Genomic DNA, 20,297 nt, shown 5'->3' on the forward strand with positions numbered 1-20,297 from the left:
AATTCCCTTTCCGCTTTTCTCTCCTCTGCTTCGAGGTCCCTTGCAGCTCTCCTCTCCTCTGCTTTTCTCCCTTCTAACCTTTCCTGGAGTTCTCGTTCCACTCTCCTTTCCTCTGCTTGTTTCTCTTCTCTCCTCGCTTCTGCTTTCCTTTCTTCTTCTGCTCTTTCCTTTTCTGCTTTCCTTTCTTCTTCTTTGATCCGTTCCTGGCTCCGTAATTGCAACTCCAGTTTCCGGAGCTCAACGTCTTCTGGTTCTTCGGGTAGCCACTCCCAGGCTAACTCGTCCCATGTTCCTAATCCCACCATAGATTGTATCACCGTGGCCTGCAACTCTGCCTTCCTCAAATTAGTTCGGACCTCCACGTTAAAATGTTTGGCCAATTTCAAGAGGTCCGACTTTAGTAACGCTCGGAACTGTGCCTCACTCGGTGTTACCGCAAAGTTCTGTGCCACAAACGCCATGGTGACTATCGTTAACACCTGTTAACCTTCACCCAAGACTTTACCCCAATTTCCCCAAAAATTTACCAATTAATACTTAATTAATAAATTTTAATTAATAAAAATATTATTTTATTATTTTATACAAATACACTTTTAGATCCCGGACGTAGACCCAATTGCGAAATCGTAATTTGGACGAGCCCCCAATTCTGTTACGTGGTCCCCTCGGTGACTACCTGGTCTCGGTGACCCCCGGACCGTGAGAGGACCTTCGCCAGAAAGTAGTATTATATATATGCGCTTTCGCAGCGCAATCCCTATGAATTCCACCCAAGAGAAACTGATGTGCAATGATATATTTCCAGGGTAAGGATATCATACGATTTCAATGATACAATCACGGATATTCCCCGAGCAATCAACAACAAACAACCATCAACAATTCCCAATCCACAATCAATTCCCTATATGATTAAGATGGCCATCTTATATATGTGTGTCCACTTCTGTACTCACGACCCCCTTTTGGTCTCTGCCCCTCACAATGTCTCTGGGCCCCTCCTGACCGAGATGCTGGTCGGCGTCGCCGCACTCGGGCGGTTGAACGAACCCCGGGTGGACGTGTTTCCACCGAGCAGGTATCGTACCAGGCACCGCGGCTGCAGCCCCTCGTGGCCACGCGAAGCGGGTACGGTAAAGCAAGCCAAAAGCCCCACGCCGCTTGCAAGGCGTGTTAGGCCCCAACGTGCGACCCGTACGCGTCTGTTTGGACGGTGCCGCGAACGGTGCCAGACGCAGGGTCGATGCACGGCCCCACGTCAACTTGACGTCTCCACCGGTTAGGTACACGTCCCGGTAACTCCTCTCGCCAGACGGGCTTCGGAACGCCGCTTTTCCACGCAGCGCAAGGTCGATCCCCCCTTTCGTCGGAGCGGGGCGAGGAAGAAGAATCACCGTCGCTTTTCTTCCTCGTGTCTTTTTTTCTTCCGTTTCCGGTCACCTCCGTTTCCGGACACTTTTTCAGAAGGGCTCAGGACCCTCCAACCACAACAACCCTTAATCTACTACCCATGGATAAGCAACCCTGAATGGTAATTCACATACATTCACATAAATATGTAACACAAGAAAGAAAGTTTGAACATAGTGAAAACTTTCTTTGTAAGCAAAACTCTCCCAACAAACAAGAGTAAACTCACACCCAAATCATCAATTCCCGTGAGCCACGATAATAATCAATATTTCTCAAAAATAAAGCAACAAAACTTCAAACAACCCACAGAGATTTCCAAAGTTAGTTCACTCTGGACAAAGCATCAGCAACGACATTCTCCCTGCCCTTTACATGCTCAATCTCCAAGCCGAACTCCTGCAAAGCCAAACAACCTCTCCTCAACCTCTGATTTTTTTGATTTTTTTTTGAATGAAGGTTAAGGGGTTGTGATCAAAAGTCCAAAGTCAAGCAAATCTACAGCACTTTTTAGGGAGGCCGAGCTGAGAGCAAGGTTTCATGGTGGTTGGGTGGTGAGGCCTGGAAGTATTCACTACATGGACGCTTTTAGGAACGTGGAGTTCACGGTTAATCCGTGTAGGAATCTTGGCTCGGCTGCTCCGCAGCATTCAGTGCTTCAAACTCTTCCTGACTTTCATAATAATCACGGTTGGGGCGCTTGTCGCTGTAGTCACGGGAATAGCGGTCTCCTTCTCGGCCACTACCCTGATAATCATCCCTTCGGGAGCTGCCGTAACTCTGGGAGCCTCCATAGTAATCTCGACTGCGGCCACCACCAAAACTACTACTCCCACCCCGGGAGCCATAGCCACCCCTGAAACTACCTCCCCATTTTCTTCCTCCGTAGCCCCTTCGACGCCCATGGCCTGCCTTCTCTACTGTTATGGTCCGACCATCCAAATCCTTGCCATTCAAATCCTTTTCTGCCTCTTTGGCGTCCTTTGTGTTTTCAAACGTGACAAAGCCAAACCCTCTCGACTTTTGCGTCTCCCGGTCTTTTATCAGCCGCACTTCCCAGAGTGGTCCATATTTGCCGAAGACAGTGTCCAGAACATCTTCCTTTGTTTTGAAGTTCAGTCCACCTACAAAGAGCTTGCCAACATTGCCTCCATCCCTGACTTGTGTGTGCTGTCACTTAGTTTCAGGGTACTTGACAAGAAGTGTCTGTGCAGAGCGTGACGTCTGTACCTTCCTCTTCTCTTCAGAGCGCTTCCTACCCATAGCACGAGTCGCGGTACAGGATGGAAAGATACCCGGAATCTCCTGCTCTACCTGTGCGGTGTTATTTTCCCTACTAGGCTTTTCAACAAACATCGGGTTACCAGAAACTTGACCACCGGCCAAATCATTCCCGATAACAAAAGATATTCCCTCTACAGGTAGAGTGACTTGTAAACCTACGGTGACCGGTCCTGACACCAAATCAGACTTTAAATGGATGACATGAAGTGGAGCTTTAACACAGCCACCAACCCCCTGTAAAAGAACACTAACACCAGTTGCCGTCTTCTCTGACAATGGCAAAATGCCTTCCAGCATTAAAGATTGATGTGCTCCTGTGTCCCTCAATACCCTAACAGGTCTCTGGTTAGTCAAGTCTCCATCAAGTGACACAAACCCCTCTGAAATAAAAGGTTTGTAACCCTCTTGAGCAAGGTCATTCTGTGCTGCCGTAACTTTGGCATGGGAACCTTCCCAAGGCACTGGCCTCCAAGGACGATTTCTCGCATTTGCCAATGCATTCGGAGTTGGACTAATCTGACTCCGCTCCTGATTTTTCCTTTCCAGGGCATAACATTGGGACATCAAATGTCCAGGTTTCTTGCAAAAAGCGCAAGTAGGCCCGGCGGGAAAACTCGTGGTCTGCCTCGAGCCCCCCGGAAGATAAGTTTGTCTTGGAACTGTAGTCTTCTGATCCCTAAAAGTCGTGGTATCAGTGTTGTCCTCATAGTCATCTCTAGGCCGCCCCCATGAAATTCCTTTTTCCGCACCGGATGTACCATAACTCCCCTGGCGAACTCTAGGCGGGAAGTTAGGTTTGTGGAACCCCATCCTATGTGTCAAGGCATAGTTATCTGCCACGGTTGCTGCCTCATACAACTCTGGTACCTTCTTTTCCTCCAGATGTACTTTAATGTCCTCGTGGACACACTGTTGGAATTCCTCCACCAAGATCAATTGTCGCAACAGTTTGAAGTCTTTCCCAACCCTTTTCGAATCACACCACCGATCAAACATGGTTTCCTTCATTCTGGCAAACTCCACATGGGTCTCACTCTCCCTCTTCCTGGCATTCCGAAATTTTTGCCGGTAAGCTTCAGGAACCAATTCATAGGCTTTGAGAATGGCTTTCTTCACTTCCTCATAATCTGTACATTTGTCAATCGGTAAAGCCGAAAATATATCTTGAGCTTTACCCACCAAAACACTTTGCACTAACATAGTCCAGGACCCCACAGGCCATTTTAGCATTTGAGCCACTTTCTCAAAATGTAAAAAAAACTTGGCTACCTCCTTTTCATTGAAGGGTGGAACCAGCCTCACATGCTTACCAACATCCCAGGTGTTCTGACTAGTTGTCGTACCAGCCGGCATGGATGCTACTTCTCCCCGTTCTCCCATTAATTCCAGCTCCTTGAGTTTAAGTTCCCTCTGATAATCCATGTCCCGTTCCTTTAACTCCCTTTCAGCTCTCCTTTCCTCTGCTCTTTCCCCTGCTCTTCTTTCTTCTTCAGCTCTCCTTTCCTCTGCTCTTCTCTCCTCTGCTTTCCTTTCCTCTGCTTTTACCCTTTCCTGGCTCTGCAGTTGCATCTCCATCTTCCGGAGCTCCACATTTTCTTTTTCCTCGGGTAACCAATCCAAGGCTACCTCTGTCCATGTTCCTTGTCCCACCAGAGATTCTACCACCAATGTCTGCATCTCTGCTTTCTTCATATTAACTCGTACCTCCAAGTTAAAATGTCTGGCCAATATCAAGAGTTCCGATTTTTTTTAACGCTTGGATCTGTGCCTCATTAGGGGACGCCGCAAACTGTTCGGCGTCAAACACCATGGTGACTATCACTTAACACCTGTTAACCTTCACACAAAAATTTCCAATTTTTTTGAAAAATTTGGGAATGTTAGAAAAATTCCAAATTTGGGAATTTTGGGAATGCTAGGGAATTCTATCCCGGACGAATGTTATTAGGGAATTTAATCCCTGACGAAGACCCAATTTCGAGCCCCCGAGCCAATTGGACGAGCCCCCAATTGCTGTTACGTGCTCCTCCCTGACCCCCTGGTCACGGTGTACCTCCGAGCCCCAAGAGGATCACGGCAGAAAAATGTGTTATGCTGTGTGTCAAAGATCAATGGAGAAGCCACCCTAATTGTTACTCACAAACAAATATTGTATTAAGATCACACAAGAATAACAGTACAACAACAATAGTATTCAAAAGTACAATCAATATGTCCTATGATGGTACCATCAGTTTTGTCATATATAACTCACTGTGCTCCAAGTGAGTGAAACAAGAACATTCCCCAATGTCTCTTATTCCCGGCTTCAAGACGAAGTTGATTCGCTCCAGCGATCGCCAGAACGATGTCCAATCGAGACCAGAATCCTGTGCGGATAACAAGTACCGACACACCGCCGAAGCTGTACAAAGGCGCCCTCAAGGCGACTGGGAAATCCAAAGGTGCCCTACAGGCGACTGAGAGATCACACCCTCGGGTATGGACGAAGTAACCTTCAAAAAGCCACGTCACACACACACACGCCCCAGATCGACATCTGAATGCGGTGAATATGGTCGAAAAGAGACGAAACCGCGAGCAAAGCACAAGTCCTGCGCGAGTCAAAATGGCCGACGACCCGCTCTTGAGACGTAACGGCCCGGCGATATTCCTCCTCGAAATCCACTGCCAAAAACCTGACACGCAGGTTGATCGGTCACAGCGATGACAACTCTGTCGCAGGGACCCCTTTCCCGGGAACCCGAAAGTTCGCTAGTGACTTGCTCACCAACGTTCGCTTCAGAACCCGGAGCAACTCGGCTTTCTTGTCCTACTCATTCGCTCCGCCCTCTTTTCTCCTCGTCCTCCGGTTCCCGATCCAGTTTCCTGTTTCTTTTAACATTAACTTTTTTACCTTTTGAAAACAACTCATGGACAATAAACCTTTTGAAAGCAATAATAGTATATGGAATCAGAAACATTTACAGTGGATGCAAACTACCACAACGGAAGTGACGAATCCGTAACACAATGGCTTTTAACTTGTGATTGTCTCTCTTTCAGTGGATCGGCTGCATCAGGAGATGAGTGATCTCAGTAAATGTTTGGGAGTGTCATCGCATCCAATTGCAATCCAATTACTCTCCAAAATGTGTATCACACAATTTGACTACGAGAACATAACGGTCCAGCTCACCAATCAGGAAAGAGCAATGCAGTTGATTCAGGTATGCATAACTAAAGGTGAAGCTGTCTCCAAGGAGTTCTACAAAGCATGTTTTGCTGAGCTTCCTGGCCTCGCTGAACAACTTTTGGTCACAGGTTTGTTCCTTTTTGCATCTAACTACTTTCTCGAGTAAGTTCTACATGAAGCATTTAACTATACTGGCAAGTTGTCCGTACCCTCACGAGATTCTAAATGGGATAGGGATGGAGGTGGTAAAACTGCAAATGGCATCTATATATTGTGAGAAACCCCCCGGTGAAACCACCTTTGTTCTCACCCAAATGAGTGCCCCGCCCACCACTGACGTAACCTCCTTGGAGCCTCACGCGATTGGGAGGCGAGTCGGGACGTGATTGGTGGAGGGTCAGAGAGCGCGGCCGCCATCTGATGATACGGACGCAGCTCGGAGGTTCGAGGCCTCGAGGCGAGGGGACTTTCGTTACGCCTCACGACAGCGAGTTGTGCTGATCGTTTATAGTTATGGATTGTACGAGTGAGTGATTCCGGAAGAGAACGAGTGATTCCCGGAGATCGTAGATTGGAACTGTGAGTCCTATATTGCCTGCTTCGTGTTGGAGCTCCTGGCCGACCGTTCCTGGCGGCCTTGTGTGGTATTCCATCCTGGTATCCTTGGAGTCCCGGAGCTCGTCGATTGGAGCCGCGAGGATCTGACCTGCGTCTCGTGGGAGCGTCTGTGGCCGACCGTTCCTGCAGGCTTGTGCAGCCTATTCCATTGGTTACCTTTCATGGTTTTTGTGATCGAGCCAATAAAGCATCGTGCCTTACCCCTAGAAGGCCGATTAAAACACAATTGTGTTGATTACGTCTCTTTTGTCCACTCCGTGGATTACTTGAAGCCCGGACATTTACGTCCGTATTCCGTGCTGGGATACATTCCCCAGACGGGATCGCGACAAATGGGTTGCTCGTCCTAGGATCATTCAAGTAAGAGCCATTCGATTGAGACGGGAATTCTGCAGTGGACGACATCTTCTGGCATCTGTTCATCGCCTTCTCACCAGCGGACGCCGTCTGGGAGGAACTTTCTCGCCGTAGGACGCTGTCTTGGGCAGAGAAGTGAATAGCCTCGGATCCCTCCAAACAACCGACAAAGAATAAGCGAATAGCCTCGGATCCCTCCAAACAACCGAAAAAAAAAAAAACGTGAGTATTTGTACGTGGTAATTTTTCTCATTGGCAATTTGATGTGCGGGTGATATTGCGTAGTTGTGTCGTATTTCCCCAACAGAGCGTTGTGTTTGAGGTTGTGTTTTGTGCCTGGTCGTATGATAACTCGTAGCCAAGCTATGTCGACCAGGGAAGTGAGAGTTCAACCTGATCATGTTGACAGTCACGTGGGTGGCGAGGTGAGCGACGCAAGCAGCCTTGACCCGGTCACTCAACCCGAGATGTTAGGAAGCGATTCCATCATGACTAAATGCATGCGTTCGCCCTTCTGGACCGGGCTGACTCCGGTTCAACAACTTGACATGTATAACAGGGAGAATGACAGGGCAGAGGCCGAGCGTGCTGCGGCAGCAGAGAGAGAGCATGCGGCAGCAGAGAGAGAGCATGCGGCAGCAGAGAGAGAGCATGCGGCAGCAGAGAGAGAGCGTGAGAGAGAGAGAGAGCGTGCGGCAGCAGCAGAGGGAGAGCGTGCAGCAGCAGAGAGAGAGCATGCGGCAGCAGAGAGAGAGCGTGCGGCAGCAGCAGAGGGAGAGCGTGCGGCAGCAGCGAGAGAGCATGCGGCAGCAGAAGCTGAACGCGTCAGAGAGCATGAGTTGCGAATGTTGACTGAACGACTGCGGGCAGAGGGGTCTGCTGCAAGAGTCCCGGAAACTGTTCATGTTCGTTTGCCGGACTGGACGGGAGACACGAAGCCAGAAGCGTATCTGGAGATGGCGGAGAAGTTGTTGGCTGCCGGTGGCATTGATGAGAGCTTGTGGGTCGGCCATCTTGTGAGCCATCTATCTGAGAAGGCGAGGGAGGTATATGCGAGGATGGCAACCGAGGACGCAAACAAATACAGGGCATTGAAGGCCGAGATTTTGAATGCCTATGCGGTGTCCGCATGTATTTATAGGAGAAATTTTTTCAGCTGGACTCGTGAGTCCAGTCAAACCTATGAGGAACATTCGCGGGCCTTGTTGGAACAGCTGCAGAGATGGTTCAAGGGGAGCAAGGTGGAGTTACCTCAAGCGGTTGCGGAACTCCTGGTGCGTTACCGTATCGATCAACAGCTTCCGCCTGACTTAGCATTGTTTCTTGTCGACAAAGACACTGTTTCCTTGGCAGACTGCGTCAACCTTATTGATAAACATGTTTTGGCGTGCAAAATGCTGCAAGTCACGCAGTCGCTTCGTAAGACGGAGGAGTCTGCGATCAAGACCGCCCCCCGTCTGCCCGGCGGCTGGATCGAGGGGAAGGGTTCTCCGATGACCTCCACTGGGGGCGCTCGCGAGCCGCAGACCAGGGCAGGGCCCTGGTGCGATTTCTGCAAACGCGTGGGGCACGGTGAAAACCGCTGTTTCTCTAATCCCGCCAGTCCGGCATACCGAGGCAACCCTCCTGTTAAGTCGGAGGGAGATCAGTGGAACTCATCCGCCGGGCCCTCGCACACGACGGTGGCATCGGTGACCGAGGTCACTGCCACCGGGGCTAATTCCATTCATCCACTGCATCAGGAGTATTCCGGGACAGCCTTAGTGGGTGGCCCCGATTCGATGCTGAAGTTTGAGACCAAATACCTTCGGGATACTGGGGCGACACGGTGTGTTCTCCGGGTGGGGGTAGTTCCGGCCTCTCAGATGCGTTATACCGGCGAGTATACCCTCCTTCGGGGCATTGACCGGGTTCTTGGCCGGTACCCCCTTGCCCTCCTCGAGGTCCGGAGTGACATTTTTAAGGGTCCAGTGACCTGTGTGGTAGTACCCTACTACCCTATACCCGGGGTCTCCTTGCTGATTGGCAATGATGCCATAGCCAGGGAGGAGTCATTGACTCTGACCTGTGGGGGGGTCCCTAGAGCCCAGAGTAAACAGGCGGAGAGAGTGGCGGAGTCAGACATATCTTCACTCTGGCCCGAGGAGCCTAGCGCCTCGACTCCAGTTTCCGACGGTGACGTTGCGTCAGCTGAAGTCCACCCGAGCCTCCCGTCAAGCCAACCTCAGGTGCCGTGCTCCTCAGGGACCGCTCCCGCCATGTCGCGATTCAGCAGGAACGCTAATGCTAAGGTATATGTGGGAAACCTGGGCAATGGAGCAGCGAGAGCCGAGCTAGGGAGGGTCTTCGGGCATTACGGACCACTCCGCAACGTATGGGTTGCTCGGAACCCACCTGGATTCGCAGTTGTTGAGTTTGAAGATCCACGAGATGCTGAAGATTCGGTCAGAGCCCTTGATGGAAGGTTAATTTGCGGATCGCGGGTGTGCGTCGAGATGTCGAATGGCATGTCGCGGCGGCCTCGTTTCAGACGCCCTTTGGTCCGCAGGCCGTTCGACCCGAAAGATCGATGTTACCAGTGCGGTGAAAGGGGTCATTACGCATATGACTGTCGTTCTCGACACCGGAGGAGAACCCGCCGCTCTAGGTCTCGGTCCGTTTCCCTCCTGTAAATGTTTCCCCACCTTGAGTTTGGCTCCCTTGTTTCTCTATTGTGCTTTGGGTGAAGTGTAACTCTTGTGGGGTAGATGTTAATGGGGTGTATGGTGTTTAATATTGTGTGTGAAAAAAAAAAACAAAAAAAACTGGTTCATTGTTTACCCTGTTAACGCCTGTTAATTGCCTGTTGCGTTAATAAGTGCGTTATTGTTGCGTTATTGTGTTGCGCCATTGCGTTGCGTTGTATTGTTGCGTTGTTTCGTTATTGTTGTTAACAAGTGTTAGTAATTGTTAATTGCGTTAATTGCCTGTTAGCAATTCCCGCCATCATCTTGCCATGTGATTTGCACCTACTACAAATACTGGTTTTAAAAACGCCGTCTATTCGACGGGGTTTTTACTTAGGGGGGGAGGACTGTGAGAAACCCCCCGGTGAAACCACCTTTGTTCTCACCCAAATGAGTGCCCCGCCCACCACTGACGTAACCTCCTTGGAGCCTCACGCGATTGGGAGGCGAGTCGGGACGTGATTGGTGGAGGGTCAGAGAGCGCGGCCGCCATCTGATGATACGGACGCAGCTCGGAGGTTCGAGGCCTCGAGGCGAGGGGACTTTCGTTACGCCTCACGACAGCGAGTTGTGCTGATCGTTTATAGTTATGGATTGTACGAGTGAGTGATTCCGGAAGAGAACGAGTGATTCCCGGAGATCGTAGATTGGAACTGTGAGTCCTATATTGCCTGCTTCGTGTTGGAGCTCCTGGCCGACCGTTCCTGGCGGCCTTGTGTGGTATTCCATCCTGGTATCCTTGGAGTCCCGGAGCTCGTCGATTGGAGCCGCGAGGATCTGACCTGCGTCTCGTGGGAGCGTCTGTGGCCGACCGTTCCTGCAGGCTTGTGCAGCCTATTCCATTGGTTACCTTTCATGGTTTTTGTGATCGAGCCAATAAAGCATCGTGCCTTACCCCTAGAAGGCCGATTAAAACACAATTGTGTTGATTACGTCTCTTTTGTCCACTCCGTGGATTACTTGAAGCCCGGACATTTACGTCCGTATTCCGTGCTGGGATACATTCCCCAGACGGGATCGCGACAATATATAAAACACAGTTTGTGTGTGTGTGTGTGTGTGTGTGTGTGTGTGTGTGTGTGTGTGTGTGTGTGTGTGTGTGTGTGTGTGTGTGTGTGTGTGTGTGTGTGTGTGTGTGTGTGTGTGTGTGTGTGTGTGTGTGTGTGTGTGTGTGTGTGTGTAATGTTACCGATAGACTCCTAAACGGAGAGGCTTACGTGCTTGATATTTGGCATAGACATGGCCATTGAGCCTGCGACGAACATGGCCGAACTCAAAATATTTGACGATCCATATTTTTTATTCATATTTACCTCAGCACATTTCAGCGCACGGAATCAACGGAATCAGAGCAGGTGGGTGCTGATTCGCTCAGAGCGATCACGTGATGACGCTATGAACGCTATGACACTATGAACGATATGACGCTATGACGCTATGAACACTATGACGCTATGAACGATATGACGCTATGAACGCTATGACGCTATGAAAAAAAAAATCACTATGACGCTATGAAACGCTATGAACGCTATGACGCTATGAACGCTATGACGCTATGAACGATATGACGCTATGAACGCTATGACGCTATGGACGCTATGACGCGATGAAAAAAAAAAATCGCTATGACGCTATGAAACGCTATGACGCTATGAACGCTATGACGCTATGATGCTATGAAAAAAAAAATCGCTCGCTTTGCCAAGGGGCTCGCTCCCCCCCCCGTTCCCCTCCTCTCCCCTTCCCCCACCCCCTCCCCTCCCCCGCCCGGCAATGCCGGGTACTTCTGCTAGTCTTATATAATCGGGCCGGCAAGCTGGAAACAACAGTTCACATTTATTGCCACATCTTATGCATTTGAAATGCTCTAATGGTGCTGAGAAGCTCCATTTGAAACTTTGTTCGATATATGTAGCTTTTTGATGGCTATGGTCTCTAATAAATCATTGGGGCAATACCCCTGACACTCACCTGGTGGAATAAACAGTATACCACACTGACTAAAGGTATTCTAAACCAATTTTAATGGTTTCTAGAAGACAGGGCAGCATGTATAGTCATACTGACAGAATCATAAGACTTTAAACAGAAAAAATACCTATTTTGGGGGGCAACCCCTCTCCCACCCCCTCCCATCCTGTATACCTCCTCGGACCCCAATTTTTATAATGCCCTGAACAAACATTGGTACATCACGGGTGATGAAGGTTGTGGTGAAGTTTCATCGAAATCGTGTGTGTAGTTTCAGAGAAGAAAGCAAATATCTATTTTGGGGGGTCAAACCTGGACCCACTTTGACCCCACGTAGACCCCTTTAAACTTAGATTTTCTTAGTGCCGTGAACAATCTTCAGTACATCATGGGTGATGAAGGTTGTGGTCAAGTTTCATCGAAATCGTGTGTGTAGTTTCAGAGAAGAAAGCAAATATCTATTTTGGGGGGGTCAAACCTGGATCCACTTTGGCCCCCGGGAGATCCCCTTCGACCCCGATTGTTTTAATGCCGTGAACGAGCTTTAGTCACAACATAGGAAATATAATTTGTGCCAAATTTGGGTCGCAATCCCATCAGTGGTTTCGGAGAAGGTTCAAGTGTTTACGGACTGACGGACAGACGGACCGACGGACTGATGGACTGACGACGCGCCATTGCATAAGCTCCCCTGAACGAATAATAGGAAGATACGAGGAGTGCAAAGCAAGGTAACGCAGGAGGGGTCCACTTGGGGTGTCATGCCCATGCTGTATCCACAATTATTTAATTAAATCTATAAATGTACTTATCCTCCATGTACTCCTTCCAACATTTGGCATGTCGGAGATGGAATTGGTACTGATTAATAAATTATTCCACGACCTTAATCTATTTTAATATCAAATTTGACTACGACCTCTTTGTAATATGCTTCCATAGTTATCCCCTTTTAAACTCTAGGCAGGGAATCAGAATGGAGATAAAGGTATCGTTTTGAGTTCAGATAAAATGGAGAGTTTGAGTGTGACTGCTTTAATTCTGTTGATGGATTGATCGCATCATTGGCTTAAAGTGTGATAAAGATTTCAGGAGTTATGATGCTTATGTAAAAGTCTGTGAAATTCACTGCCTTTAAAGAGGTTTTTTTTTGTATACTGAATCGAGGCTCGTGAAAGAGCTAACATTTATTTCACAAACAAATCAACGAGACAAACAAAATATATAAAAAGAGGGAGCGGAAGACAAGATGGGGAGAGAAGGGGAAGCACACAAACACAACATTTGAGAGCAGGGAGATGTGTGGGAGGGAGAGGGCTTGGGGGGAGGAGGCGTGGGAAGGGGGGTGGGGGGGGGGGGGGTGGGAGAAGTTTAAAACACAAGGACACCAAGGACTTCCAGGACAGAAGTTGGTATTTCAAAAAAGTGGATTTGGGGTGAAATTAGCGGGGGTAGAAAAGATCAAGGTTTTGGATGGGGGAAGATAAGAGATGGTGGTGAACAGCTGTTTTAAAGACCTGGAGGGTGGAGTAGGGATTGAAGAGTTTTTTTGTATACTGAATCGAGGCTCGTGAAAGAGCTAACATTTATTTCACAAACAAATCAGTTGGCAAGAGATGTTTATGTTTTGAGTAAGTTTAAATTAACTGATTTATTAAACAAGTACAGATACATTCAAAGTACACCGCCCCATGCCAGATAAATAAATAATATATCCTCCAGCGAGCGACATTGACGGGGCGCCTTCGGTGCCCTGTAATGCCGCAGTGCAGTACACGGAGATGCAATTGGGAAGTAAAGGTGTACAATAATTGATTGATTAATTGCATAATTAAAATAAATAAATAATAATCGTAAAATTATTAATTTCTTAATTGGCTGATAGCATCCCTAAACTAGCACTGCTTCATCCGAATCTGAAACCTTTTGAAATGTAATTAATTAAATAATTAATCGAAAAAATTAATAATTAACCAATTAATTGATAAATCAATAAATCAAAATACCCTTTATAGCTAAATCTCTTGATCACTTTGTATCCAAATCTCAGCTTCCTAGCTCAAAAGGTGCCTTGGATATTGCCCTGAGGAGAAAGAAAACAAATAAATACTTAACAAGTCAGGAGACGACGATGGTTCACGAGCGAGCGGTATTCAATGACAAAGGATGACAATTCCAGGCCTGGAAATGTCAAAACGAAGGTTACTGATCTTGAAATGAGATAGAAAATAATGTATGATCAGTTATGAGGTTAGTTAGCTACACAATATCAAAAATTCGGTGAAAAATAAAATAAATTAAAAAATTTTTAAAAATGAAAAATCGAGCTCCGTGGGGCTAGACACATGACATTGGCCTAACCAAATATCGAAACCCCTGTCAGATTCCACCAAACCCCTCGGAGAAGATGTAGCTTGAACTCGATTACCCCCTAAAAAGACATCTTTTTTGGGCGTGGCTCCACCCACAATGGGCGCAATACGCCCACTCTAGACAGGACACAACTAGATCATGATATCAACCTCCCACCCAAGTTTCATCAAGATCGGATGATATCGTCGGGTAGTTATGCTGCTGACAGACAGACACACACACAGACAGACAGACACACACACATGACAAATATAGTGGTCACTTGATAACTCATGAACCAATAAATTGATAAAAATTAAGTAATTAATCAATAAATTGATTGATCAAAAAACAAAATATACCATTTTTACCAAAGCACGTGCTCAATTATTATGCCCAAATTTCAGTTTCCTAGCTCAAAGGATGGCTGAGATATCATCCGAACAAATAAACAACCAAACAAGAAATATGTCGTGCATACTGGCCAAATCCCTAAAATAAGTTATTGACCTTTGGCATACGTTGACCTTTTGGCTTTTGCTGACCTCAGAAATAATTGGTTGTTTAATTCAGTGACCTGATATGTAAAGCCTCTTCAAATTTCATGTCATTCAGATGAAAATCGAGGATTTTAGAAATTTGAATTTGATAAAAGAAATTTGGTGTTGACCTTTGGCCGATGTTGACATTTTGACTTCAAAATCGATAGGCTTCTTCCATATCCTTATGGCCAACTCAACCGTTTGGTTAGGTTTTGTAAAGATAGGTTTAAAATTGTGACCTGTAGGCGTTCGACAGACAGACAGACAGAATAACGCACAAGACCAACCAATATATTTGAAAAATCTTCGATTTTCGCAACTAACAAAGAAAACATACAAACAAACGGGGTGAAAACTGAGTACTCCCTTTCGGCACGTGTCATCGCCGGGTCCCCTTCGGTGCCCCCGGCGATGATGTCATGCAGCGCGCCTGGAGATGGAATAGGAAAGGAGCGGTGTACAATAAATATGATTTCCCTTTCAAAGAACCTCGCCACAGGAGGAGGCTAATAGGCTCATCAAAGCCTGCGCTAGTATGGTTGTTTGCCCATACTATTATCCTTTTTAAATGTTGAACGTCAAGCAAGGAATCGGCATGTACAATTTTATAATAATTTGGTATGACTCGGTCGGGGTTCGAACCTCCGACCTCCCAGACTCAGAGCGGACCCTCCAACCATTACATCACTATTACAACCTGGTATTGATTTGTACTATTACGTGTGCTCACAGAGAAAAGCTCACAACACTGACTGTACAAACAAAGGTGTACGTTTGTCAAATCAATAACATACAAAAGTGAGAGTAACCAGGAGGCTAAAAGTTTGCTCCTTTAGTTTTATTTCCGGTGCTTTTAAACATACACCACTTGTAAAGACTTGTATAAAGTCTGAAAAAATAAACAATTAAAATATACATTGGGCTCAAAGCAGCCATGTGTAGGGGGGATGCTTCAGGACAGGTAATTGAAGGTGAAGTCGACATGAGGACCAAGGTCCATGTTTAACTGTCTTCAGCAGAAAGGCATGATGGAGGAATAAATAGGACAAACTGGAGTGAAAGTGTCGATTGGTCGTTTGTGAAGGGGTTCATTCTCATTGTTTTACTCAGTCCACTGGGTCTTTTGTGGAAAACGACTCATAAGTATTGAAAAATGAGCTCTCCTAATGCAAGTACAGTAAGCCCTCGCTTAACATCGTCCCGGTTAACGTTGTTTCTTTATCACATCGATAATAATCTATTAGAGAGCATACTTGTTTAAAGTCGTGCAACATTCCGTTACAATGTCGTGTACAGTAGATACCTGTTTGCCTCAAAACACCTTAAAAACAGGACAATCCTCGTTAAGAGCTCATTTTTCTTTTTTTGCCTTACCTTTCCTCTTCCCCACCCCCTCATAGAACAAACTACTGTTGCTTCATCAATCAGTGAAGGTAAGGTGCTTCCTGTGATGTTATGATATTCTTTATCCAACCTGGTTTGTTTGCGATACAAGTTCATGATCATTTCCAGATAATGTGATGAGCTGGTTCTGATTCTCGACTTCTTCACTTACCGTAATTGTGTTTTTCTGCTCATTTCATACGAAACTTGAGGCCACTTGTTAATTTGATATTTGTTTAAAAATTCCCTTCATTTCTGATCTTGGTAGTTACCTCCATCCCCAGAGGTGGACGGAAGTTATGTTTTCACACCTGTCAGTCTGTCTGTCTGTTTGTTTGTCTGTGAGCAGGATATCTCAAAAAGTTGTGGATGGATTCAGATGAAATTTGGTGGAGAGGTTGGGTGTGTGATAAGGAGAATCAATTCGATTTTGGTGAAGATCTGAATACAGAACCAGATCCGAGAATTTTAAAAAGTATTTCTTCACCATTGAGAAAGAACCACCTTTGGAGGCCATTTTCCCCCGTAGAGCAGGGGTTGGCCTTTTTCGGGCACCGGGGTCCCCTTTTTAAAGCAATGTTTTATGGCCGGATGCCCTTCTTGCCACCAACCCTGTTAGTCGCCTCTTGCAGCACATGGAATTACCAATGAACTGCAACTCGATTTGTACGACCTTGGAAGGATGACGGGCTGTCAACCCCCCGGGCGTTTATTCAGCGATCGACCGGGATTCGAACCCAGGATCTTAGGATCCCAAGCCGGCACCCGAACCGCTGAGCCAACACCAGGCTTCTCTTCACCATTGAGAGAAAGGGCCAAAACGATATATAGCAGGATATCTCAAAAAGTTCCGTACGGATTCGGGCGAAATTTTCTGGACAGGTTGGGTGTGTGATAAGGAGAATCATTTCGATTTTAGTGAAGATCCGAATACAGATCTGGATACCAGAATTTTAAAGTAATTCCTCAGCATTGATTGAAAGGGCTAAAAATGATATATAACATGATATCTCAAAACCGATTGATAGTTGTGGATGGATTATGACAAAACTAGGTTGATGAGTTGGTGTTGGGCCCTGGTGTTGGGCTAGCGGCTAGGGTGCCGGCTTAGGATCCTAGGATCCTGGGTTCGAATCTCGGTCAATCGCTGAATTAACGCCAGGGGGGTTGACTCAGCCTGTCATCCTTCTGAGGTCGGCAAATTGAGTACCAGCTTGCTGGTAATTCCCTGCTTGTCGTTAAAGGCGGCAAAAAGGGTTGGCGTCAGGAAGGGCATCCGGCCATAAAACATTGCTTCAAAAAGGGGACCGAAAAACAACAACAACCACGGTTCCCGAAAAAGGCCAACCCCCGCTTGCGGGGAAAAATGGCCTCTAAAGGTGGTTTTTAGGTTGATGAGTTGGTTAGGTGACTAGAACAAGCAATAAAATTTCAGTTCAGGTCTGGATCGAGATTCGGCCTGTCAGTGGGCTACGAAACATAAATTGTTCAGCCTGGTAGAGGTGTGCGCTCTACCAAGTACCGTTCTAGTTGCACATGCAACGTACCATAGAATAGCGTTTACGGAATGCTGCTGTCTAAGAAAGGCATTCATACAATGGAAAAGCATCTCGTTTATCAATTAATTTGGTGTGAAATTTATCATTATTACCCTCGCCAGAGGAGAGGGTATTGCATCTGAGTCTGTTTGTCTGTCTGTCTGTTTGTCTGTTTGTTTGTCCGCACATAATAAATATGATTTTCTCTGCAACTGTTGGTCAGATTGACAGGAAATTTACCAAAGGAGGAGGCGCTCTGTAGAATTTTTTTTAATGATAATTATGATGTCATAGGTCACGTGGTACAGGCACCATCTTGGTAAAACCGAAAATCTTTGCACCTCTATATCTCCGAAAGCGCTGCATAAAAAAAATTGAGACATGGCTCATTGTAAAGAACTCTCCATGGGGAATAACATGTGTTAATGATGATGTCATAGGTGGCTCCATTACGACGTCATAATTCGACAAGTACAAAACTTCATCCTATCAAGATGAAATTTCTTGAGCATCATCAAGGGATAAATTGGTGGAGAAAAAATAATAATGATGACGTCATCGGTCACGTTCGGCCGCGATATTTGTTTTAACACAAAAGCCTTTTAAAAAAACACTAAAAACACGTCCTGGCGAGGGTCTGCAATCTCTGATTGCTCTTTCTTTTTTTATATTGTTTTGAGTTGTAATTCTTAAAAAGAAATTGAAGTGTGCTTGGTTTTCCTTTTTTAATTTGAATGATTTTGGATGGATATAATCATGAAGTTGATTCAATACAAACCCATCATTAAATGTTTCTCTGCTCATTTCATACTAAACTTGAAGCCACTTGTTAATTAGATATTTGTTGAAAAAATTCCCTTCATTTCTGATCCTTAGTACTTACCTCCGCCACCAGAGGTGGACGGATGTAATGTTTTCACACATGTCTGTCTGCCTGTTTGTTTGTCTGTGATCAGGATATCTCAGAATGTTAAGGACTGATTTGGCTGAAATTTGGTGGACAGGTTGAGTGTGTGACAAGGACAAGTTGGTTCGATTTGGTGAAGATCTGAATTCGGAACCAATTACGAGGTTTTTTTTATTTCCAAGTGATTATTCATCATTGAGAGAGGGGCAAAAACAATCTATAGCATGATATTACAAAAAGTTGTGGACGAGTTATGACAAACTAGGTGAATGAGTTGGTTATGTGACAAGAACAAGCCAACCGGATTTTGTTTAAGGTCCGTGTCGTGAAATTATACTGAAGGCGAACCCAGGGAGTGCTCGCTTATCCCACTAAAAGGGGCGTCTATAAGACCCGGGACAACCGGGGCGCACGGACACTCCAGCGGCACTTACTGTGACATAGTCCTGTAGTTTGAATGGTACGTACGCCCCCATATGCTGCGCTTGCTTTGTTTTACCTATTGATATCGGACATTGCCCATGTAACACTCTGATTCTAATGTCTGTTGCATGAATGTATTTTACAGGATGTTACTTCAGATCTAAATGATATTAAACCTACCCAAAGGTCACGTCGTGTCTGTGCTTGATTTTCACGACAGTCCGGATCCAGATTTGGTCTATCACTGGGATACAAAATGTAAACAGTCTGGCATCCCAACTTGCGATCTAAACTGTCTGCCTATGCCCTATGGCATCCAATGCCAACTCCACACATGGCTTACTGACTTCCTCTAGTGTCGTAGCCAACGTCTCAACGGAATCCTTTCATCTCCTCTCTCTGTCAAGGCTGGAGTACCCTAAGGCAGTGTTCTGGATCCTGTCCTATTCCTGATCTTTATAAATGATCTCTCTGACTCTGAGGAAAATACTCTTTATCAATTTGCTGATGACTCCACACTCTGATGTGACATCCCTCATCCTTCAGACAGGCAGGCTGCAGCCTCTATTCTCTATTCAGACCTTGACAAAATCCCAGACTGGTCAAACAAGTGGAACATGTCTTTCAATCCTGACAAATCACACACTCTCACTCTCTCCAACAGGACAACCATCCTATCTACTTTCTTAACAATCCTCTTGAGTCATTCAAACTCCTGGATCTCACTATCAGCCATGATCATTCCTGGGCAAACCACATTTCAAAGGTGGCCTCCAAAGCCAGCTTGGTATCGTCCATCATACAAAGCCCTTCCTTGTCACACCTGAACTTCTATCCACTTGCGATGTGGATAGAAGTTCAGGTGTGCCAAGTTTTTCCTCCTTGGAGTTTACTTCATTCCATGTGTATTTTGCGTCATGGTTTTGGCTGTTACGTCCTGATCCATTCAGTGTACTAGCTCTTCCATGAGCCTCAACTCTGCAAACAAAAACAAAACGTATTATTCCAACTAGACCCACGGCGGGAGTATGCGCTCCACTGAGTGGCGTTCTCGTTTAATATGAAACTAGACTCGTACACCAACATGCCTTGTTGGACTGTTCACTAGACTAGCCTGTTGGCTTGCTGAGTCTACACAGTCTTACCCTTCATGAAAATGGTCAACAAACGCATGACTCTCGATTTCTAGTTTCAGAGTAGCTTGGTAAGAACAGAATTTCTTCACCGATTAGTTATGCTTCATATACAAATTGTGCAATCGGTGTTTGTTAAAGTCGTTACCTCCGCCACCAAAGGTGGTTGGAGGTTATGTTTTTACCCCCTGTCTGTCCGTTTGTGAACAAAATATCTCAAAACGTTGTGGACGGATTCGGACTAAATTTGGCGGATATGTAGCGTATGTGACAAGGACGAAATGATTAGATTTTGGTGAAGATCCGGATTGGGATCTGGCTACTAGAATTTTTTAAGTGATTGTTCACCATTGGTAGAGAGGGCCAAAAACTATACATAGCAGGATATCTCAAAAAGTTGTGGATGAATTTGGGACGAAACTTGTTGGATCGGTTGGGTGTCCGACAAGGAAGAATCTATTCGATTTTGGTG

At 46.2% G+C, this 20,297-nt stretch overlaps 1 protein-coding gene across 2 annotated transcripts in view; it reads left to right on the top strand.

The window, feature by feature from the left end:
• Nucleotides 1–20,297, top strand: part of LOC137436578 (uncharacterized) — a 51,690-nt gene that overhangs the window by 22,623 nt on the left and 8,770 nt on the right. For both annotated transcript variants that reach the window (XM_068130499.2, XM_068130500.2), the window contains exons 4-5: nucleotides 5,743–6,000; nucleotides 15,842–15,874. In XM_068130499.2, coding sequence (XP_067986600.2) covers nucleotides 5,743–6,000; nucleotides 15,842–15,874 — 291 coding nt within the window. The remainder of the gene's footprint in view (nucleotides 1–5,742; nucleotides 6,001–15,841; nucleotides 15,875–20,297) is intronic.

The sequence above is a fragment of the Myxine glutinosa genome, chromosome 11, assembly GCF_964187855.1.
Source record: "Myxine glutinosa chromosome 11, kmMyxGlut1.1, whole genome shotgun sequence".
Taxonomy (NCBI): Eukaryota; Metazoa; Chordata; class Myxini; order Myxiniformes; family Myxinidae; genus Myxine; species Myxine glutinosa.